Raw genomic sequence first — 7,178 nt, forward strand, 5'->3', positions numbered from 1 at the left:
CACATGGGAATAGATAGCCCCCTTTACCAAACTATCACCCTTACCCAAGCCTCATTTTCTCATCCTGGGTGCCGGGATATTCTTTAACCATTGTATGAAAAGGATCATTGAGGGGCAAGATGCAGGGGCTTAAAAAAAAAAAAAAGTTGCAGGGGGTTCTAGGACTCTGACTTGGTTGGGGTGATGGAAGTGGGGTGGGGTCTGACTTACACCATCTCCCCACTGTGTCCACAGTGTCCTCCTGGCTTAGTCATGGCGAAGCTGGAGACACTGCCTGTGCGTGCTGACCCAGGGCGGGACCCCCTCCTGGCCTTTGCCCCTCGGCCCTCTGATATTGGGCCTCCGGAGCCCCGCCTGGCAATGGGCAGTGTGGGCAGCGGGGTGGCCCACACCCAGGAGTTCGCCATGAAGAGTGTGGGCACCCGTACTGGGGGCGGGAGCAGCCAGAGCAGCTTCCCTGGCCCTCGAAGCAGTGGCGGTGGGGCCAGCCGGGAGAGGCCTGGCCGATACCCCTCTGAGGACAAGGCTCTTGCCAACTCCCTCTACCTCAATGGCGAGTTGAGGGGCAGTGACCATACAGATGTCTGCGGCAATGTGGTGGGCAGCAGTGGTGGTAGCAGCAGCAGTGGTGGCAGTGACAAGGCCCCACCACAATACCGAGAGCCCAGCCACCCACCCAAGCTCCTGGCCACCTCTGGCAAACTAGACCAGGTCAGTCAGCCCCCAGGGCCAAAGACCTCACAGCCTTTTCTTGGGGGAGGATGTAGCTCAGAGTGAGTCTTCTTGGAAGTTAGGGTGTGGGGCAAGGATGGAGATTGGGCTGGGGAGTTTTAGGGTGGAACCTGGGGGCCAAGTCTGGCTGATGCATCCACGACAGAGACCCAGCTTGGCAGGCCAAGCTGGACACCCACTTGAGGGATTCCAGGATGGAGATTCTATGAGGGTGGCAGGAGGGACAGGACAGAGTCCCAAACTGACTAAGGCCCCACCCTGATACCCATGTCCTTTTCTTTGCTTTTATGCAGTGCTCAGAGCCGCTAGTTCGGCCGTCAGCCTTCAAGCCTGTTGTACCCAAGAACTTCCACTCCATGCAGAACTTGTGCCCCCCGCAGACCAATGGGACCCCTGAGGGACGCCAGGGCCCCGGGGGAGGTCTCAAGGGTGGACTAGACAAGTCTCGGACCATGACCCCGGCCAGTGGGGGCGGGGGCAGCCTTTCTGACTCAGGCCGGAACTCACTCACAAGCCTGCCCACCTATAGCTCCAGCTATAGCCAGCACCTCGCGCCCCTCAGTGCCTCCACAAGTCACATCAACCGCATCGGCACTGCCAGCTATGGCAGTGGCAGTAGCAGTGGTGGTGGGTCAGGCTACCAGGACCTGGCAACCTCCGACAGTGGAAGGGCCTCCAGCAAAAGCGGCTCATCTTCCATGGGTCGGTCAGGCCACCTGAGCTCTGGGGAGGGTGGAGGTGGGGGCCTTCCATTTGCGGCCTGCTCCCCGCCCTCGCCCAGTGCACTCATCCAGGAGTTGGAGGAGCGGCTGTGGGAGAAGGAGCAGGAGGTAGCGGCTCTGCGGAGGAGCCTGGAACAGAGCGAGGCAGCTGTGGCTCAGGTACTGGAGGAGCGTCAGAAGGCGTGGGAGCGCGAGCTGGCCGAACTGCGGCAGGGCTGCAGCGGGAAACTGCAGCAGGTGGCCCGCCGAGCCCAGCGCGCCCAGCAGGGCCTCCAGCTGCAAGTCCTGCGGCTGCAGCAAGACAAGAAGCAGCTGCAGGAGGAGGCGGCCCGGCTGATGCGCCAGCGGGAAGAGCTTGAGGACAAGGTGGCCGCCTGCCAGAAGGAACAAGCGGACTTCCTGCCCAGGATGGAGGAAACTAAGTGGGAGGTGCGAGCTGAGGGCTCCAGACTTGGCCCACTGTCTCTTCTTTCTTTACCGTTTGCGAAAGAAGCCCACCATGGTCACAAGAGGGGTGAACGGAGTAGGGGGTGGGGTGTGGTGGGGACATGATCCATTGGCTGCATCTGTGAGGACTAAAGGCTACCCTTTGGCTGTGTGAGATGGTCATGTCTGTCCTGAGTCAGGATAGGAGTCCGGTGTGTGTCATATCTGTCCCCTCTTATGAAAGGCTGAGCCAGGGCTTGGTGCCTCTGGGGCTAGATGGGCTGGGTTGTGGTGAGCAGAGCTCTGCCTTTACCTTGACCTCTCTTCTCGCCTGACCCTGCCCAGGTGTGCCAGAAGGCTGGTGAGATTTCCCTCCTGAAGCAGCAACTGAAGGACTCGCAGGCGGACGTATCACAGAAGTTGAGTGAGATTGTGGGGCTGCGCTCACAGCTGCGGGAGGGCCGGGCCTCGTTGCGGGAGAAGGAGGAGCAGCTGCTCAGCCTGCGGGACTCGTTCAGCAGCAAACAGACCAACCTGGAGATGGGGGAGGGGGAGCTGCCTGCGGCTTGCCTTAAGCCGGCCCTGACCCCAGTGGACCCAGCGGAGCCACACGATGCGCTGGCCACGTGTGAGAGCGACGAGGCCAAGATGCGTCGTCAGGCCGGCATGGCTGCCGCAGCCGCCACAACCTCCATGGGTTCCTTGGACGGGGAGGTGGATGCTGGAGGGGATAACGGGACGCGGGCCCTGCGGAGGGAGGTAGGGCGGCTGCAGGCCGAGCTGGCAGCCGAGCGGCGAGCCCGGGAGCGCCAGGGTGCCAGCTTCGCAGAGGAACGCCGTGTGTGGCTGGAGGAGAAGGAGAAGGTCATTGAATACCAGAAGCAACTGCAACTGAGTTATGTGGAGATGTACCAGCGCAACCAGCAGCTGGAACGGCGGCTGCGGGAACGCGGGGCAGCCGGGGGTGCAAGCACACCAACTCCCCAACATGGGGAGGAGAAGAAAGCCTGGACCCCCTCCCGCCTCGAACGTATTGAGTCCACAGAAATCTGATCCCCCAACCTGGGTATGTGGCCTTTTGACAAATGTCTTGCCAAAAGGCCTGAGTCCCAGGTGTCTCCTCCTCTTCATCCTTCTTTCCTATGCCCCCCATGTCCCCAGACCAAAGAGGTTCTCAAAGAATCTGTGACCAGACCAACCCTCCCCGGCCACTAGTGTGGCCTCTGGGCAGCTCACTCGAAGCCTCCTTCCAAGGAGGGAGTAGGAGGGGCAGTAGAGGGATCCCGGCAGTAGAAGGTCCTTGTTCTCTCTCTTGGCTCCCCTTGTTGGAAATGGTTGCCACAGGCCTGCAGTGCTATGAGGAGCCCCTGCCCTCTGTGTGGGCCTGGGGTGCTACTGTTGGCCATCATTTGTCCAGTGATGCTGTATGCATGTCCTAAGCCATGTAGCCTGAGAGGGCCTGCATACAATCTGAAGCTGATAGGCCCCTGGGCTCCTGGCCTCTCCTTCCTGCAGGTTGGCAGGGTAAGTGGGAACAGATGGCCTGTCTGTGGTTGAGAGGGCTATCTGTTAGCCTCTCCCCTCACGGTCTCTTGGACTCTGGCCTTAAGCCTGGCCTGGTCTTGAGTGAGTGTCTTTAAGTGTGTGCTGGGGAGAGGGGAGGCGGGTGGAAGCTCAGTGTCCAGGGAAGATTTGCCCTCTGGTTCCCCGGAAGGATCACCTGGAGGCTTCTCAAACCTACCCTCACCCTCTGCCCCCACAGCTTCATCAGCTTAGCTGCCCCCATAGCTAGAGCCACTGTCAGGCTCTACAGCTATTAAGTACTGCCTGCCTCTCAGGCACTTCTGTCGCTCGGTTTCTGAGGTCAGATGAGTGTCTGTGATGTCTTCCTGTGTCTTCCCCACGTGACCACTCCAGCCTCCTCCTGCTTTTGTGCTCACAACATCATAATCCCACAGCCCTTTTTCCCCAAGTCTCATCTTTTCTTCCAAGAGAAAATTCTGCTTGACCTTCGGTGCACTACCCACCTCCAAGCTCCTCTGGGCCCATGTCTGAGCCTGAGGTCCTTAAATGAGAGGGAGGTTGATGTGACTGCCCTGGAAGACCCAAGCTGACCTGAAGGAACACTGACCCCCTCAGCTTCCAGGGCCCTGAGGTGGCCCAGCATTTGCCTAGAGTGGGCCTGGCAAGGCCATCAGTGGGGGGTTGGGAGTCAGTGTTACTCCCTTCCTCTTTTTGGGTCCTCTCAGACTTCAGCTCCCCAAGACAGGAAGTGAAAAGCAAATTTTTAATTCACCAGCAATAAAAATTAGAGGAGGCTTGGCCCTCAGCCCTTGTATTTCTCTTTTTCGCTCTCTCCCACCCACAAGGCTGGGCTGGGAGAGGACAGGGTACAGAGAGCTGGCAACTACTGTGAGCAAGTCCCCAAGCCTCTGACCAGCCTCCTCCCATGACTGGTGACCGTTTGATGAGCTGTGAGCCTCCCACAAAAAGATGAGTGCCCCTTTGTGTGGCCTCTACTTCTCTCCCCCTGCACAGCCCCTTCCAGGTTTCTCACACCAAGTCTCGGAACTGGGCGGGGAGGCTATCTTGGCCGCCACTGCCCATTCCTCTCATACCTGACTGCACCTGCCTCAGAATCTGGACCTGGGCCAGAAGGGCAGAGTGAAAAGGCATTATAGGAAAAAAAAAAAATAAGGAAAAAAATATGACTAGACTCAGTCTTTGGGACTTCCAACTATAAAATAAAGTATATATAAATATATATATATATATATAGATATATATCTCTACCATATGTGATGGAAAGATTTCATTTTCCTTTCCCAAAGAAATAAAATGGAGAAAGACTCTTGAGTGGCATCTTTGGCATGTTTGTGTCTTGGCAGGTGTGGGAGGTGGGGCGCCAGGGGTGTGGAGGGCAATGCTGGAAAAAACAAACAAACAAAAAAAACAGATTTCCCAGAGGAGGCCTGAGACCCAAGGTGCTCACTAGGCTGTGCCAGGAGGTTTGGTCCAAAGCCCAAGCTCCTCCGTTGCCCAGGAGGAGTTCTACAAGTTGTTTCTGCCCAATGGGGATTTGTCTTTAGCCCAGGACGTAGGCACCTGGCTGCTGGCCCAAACCATCTTGCAGTGTTGGCTGATGTTGAGGGTAGACTACAGCAATGAAGCCTAAGAACAAGTTTGTAATCAGTGAGAACCCAAAAGCAGAAGGGACTTAAGCATGCTCCAGAGCAGGGAGATGCCTTTGGGGGATGAGTTCTGTCCTCTGGGGGAGTGGGGGGGTGGGGTCATTGGTGGTACAGTGGTAGAACGTTTGCCTTTCATGTAGGAGACCCAGACTGGACTCCCAGCTAATGCACTTCATGTACAGCCACTCCTCATCTGTCAGTGATGGCTTGGTTGTTAAGATAGACTAGGAAGAAAGACCTGGCAATTTAACTTCCAAAAACCAGCCAATAAAACCCTATGTATTACAATGATTTGATCCACAATTGATTATGGGGATGGCAGCATTTTTCTCTACTGTGCAAGGGTTGTTATGAATCTGGGGCCAACTCTGTTGCAAATGTCCTTTCTAACAAATCCCTTTATCATCCTTACAAAGCCCCCAATCAAGAATGTATTCTGTTACAAATAACAAAGCACTATTTATAGAACTTCAAGAGGAGTTTATTTTTCCTCACCTGACCAGAAGTCTGGAAGTAGATGCTATACAGGTGTTGGTTCATCAAGCACCAGACTTTACCTCCTGCCACTATTCCATTCTTAGCAGGTTGTTTCTTCCTTGCCACAAGGTGGCTGCCACAGCTCCAGGAAGGGATTGGGAGTAGTACCACTTCATCATGAGAAACACCACACCACTGTCCTTCTATCACTCTCCATTTAAATTTTATCTGCCAGAACTGAACCACAAGCTCCTCCCACTTCAAGGGATGATGGGAAATTGAGTTTCTGGAAAAGAGCCACAGGATTGTCACGACTGCTTAAGAGCAATCATGGTTCATCTTCTGGGGTGACAGCTGTGTCTTCCCTGGTCTGGCCTAAGTGAGAGAAACCTCTTGAGCAAAGGCGTTAGTGGTCTGAGCACCAAATGCTCACACCTTAGCCAAGCAGTGCTCTTCACAGAGCTCAGAAGTTGGGATGTCAGGTTTGCCCTTCCTTGCAGTGTAGTGTCCTCCCTAAACTGATTTTTGTTTTCCAGACAAGATGTAGCTATTCCTCATGTCTCTTTTATGGCCCTTAAAAAACCCTAACTAAACCCACTGCCATGGAGTCAATTCCGACTCATAGCAACCCTACAGGACAAATAGAACTGATTGCTCCTTAGGATTTCTAAGACTGTAAATCTTTACGGGAGCAGACAGTCTCATCTTGCTCTCACGGAACTGCTGTGGTGATCTTGCGGGTCACAATTAGCCCACTACACCACGAAGGCTCTTTCTACGACTTTACGATTGGTGAGGGAGTCCTAGTGTAGCCCTATAGGAAAAACGCTGGACCACAAGGTCGGTGGTTCAAACTCGCCAGCTGCTCCTCGGAAACGCTATACAGGGTCGATATGAGTCGGAACCGACTCGACCGCACTCAACAACAGTATTAGAGAGGGAGTAGGGTGATTCTGTAGGATAAGTACTGGGCTGAGCCCACCAACCACTCCGCGGGAGAAAGATGAGGCTTTCTGTTCTCATAGGTTTACACCTTCGGAAATCCTATACAGGGTCACTATGAGATGGAACCAACTTGAGGGCATTTAACAAAGGTGGTTGAAAGTACGGTCAAAGTCTGAAGACCCTGATGGACTTGGCAGTCTGAGGTCAGGTCTCAGTAGATTCTCCTCTTTGCCTAATTTGCTCTGGTGTGACTCCCCCTACTTAGAGTTCAGGTCCTGAAGAAACAGCTCAGGTCTGGGTGGCCCCGTTCAGAGACACTGAGAATCATTCTGGCTCATTCGCCATAGTTGTGGCCTCAAGCTCTAGTTCTTCACTTCTAACTGTCCTGAGAAGCTTTCCTGTCCATCATCAACTTCTTTCCTCAGAGTACTTTGTAGATTAATATTATAAATGCATTAATACTTTCATTGTACAGATTAGAAACTAGGCTCAGGGGGCTTATGTAATGTCCCCAAGGTCACACAACCTTGAGTGCCGGTCCTGGAATTCCAACCTGTGATTGGAATATTCAATCATCTTCATCTCCACAGCTGTCCAGTCACAGCAGTGGTTTTTCTCTGTAAATACGAGATCCGTTCCCAGGCACCCAGCAACGTCCTCTGATAGAAAACGTCCTTGGAAAACG

At 54.4% G+C, this 7,178-nt stretch overlaps 1 protein-coding gene across 1 annotated transcript; it reads left to right on the forward strand.

The window, feature by feature from the left end:
• The first annotated feature begins 252 nt into the window (after positions 1–252).
• LOC102837928 (leucine zipper putative tumor suppressor 3-like) lies at positions 253–2,933 on the forward strand. The gene is made up of 4 exons (XM_006874828.1): positions 253–711; positions 1,026–1,613; positions 1,752–1,883; positions 2,226–2,933. Exons 1-4 carry the CDS (start codon positions 253–255, stop codon positions 2,931–2,933), a joined length of 1,887 nt encoding a protein of 628 aa, XP_006874890.1.
• The last annotated feature ends 4,245 nt before the right edge of the window (positions 2,934–7,178 follow it).

This window comes from Chrysochloris asiatica, unplaced genomic scaffold (genome assembly GCF_000296735.1).
Source record: "Chrysochloris asiatica unplaced genomic scaffold, ChrAsi1.0 scaffold00304, whole genome shotgun sequence".
NCBI classification, from domain to species: Eukaryota; Metazoa; Chordata; class Mammalia; order Afrosoricida; family Chrysochloridae; genus Chrysochloris; species Chrysochloris asiatica.

Excerpts from the sequence above, each read along its gene's own strand:
- LOC102837928 (XM_006874828.1), top strand. The coding sequence starts at position 253 with ATGGCGAAGCTGGAGACACTGCCTGTGCGTGCTGACCCAGGGCGGGAC. Across the intron at positions 712-1,025 it reads CCTCTGGCAAACTAGACCAG|TGCTCAGAGCCGCTAGTTCG; the intron begins GTCAGTCAGCCC and ends GCTTTTATGCAG. Across the intron at positions 1,884-2,225 it reads TGGAGGAAACTAAGTGGGAG|GTGTGCCAGAAGGCTGGTGA; the intron begins GTGCGAGCTGAG and ends GACCCTGCCCAG.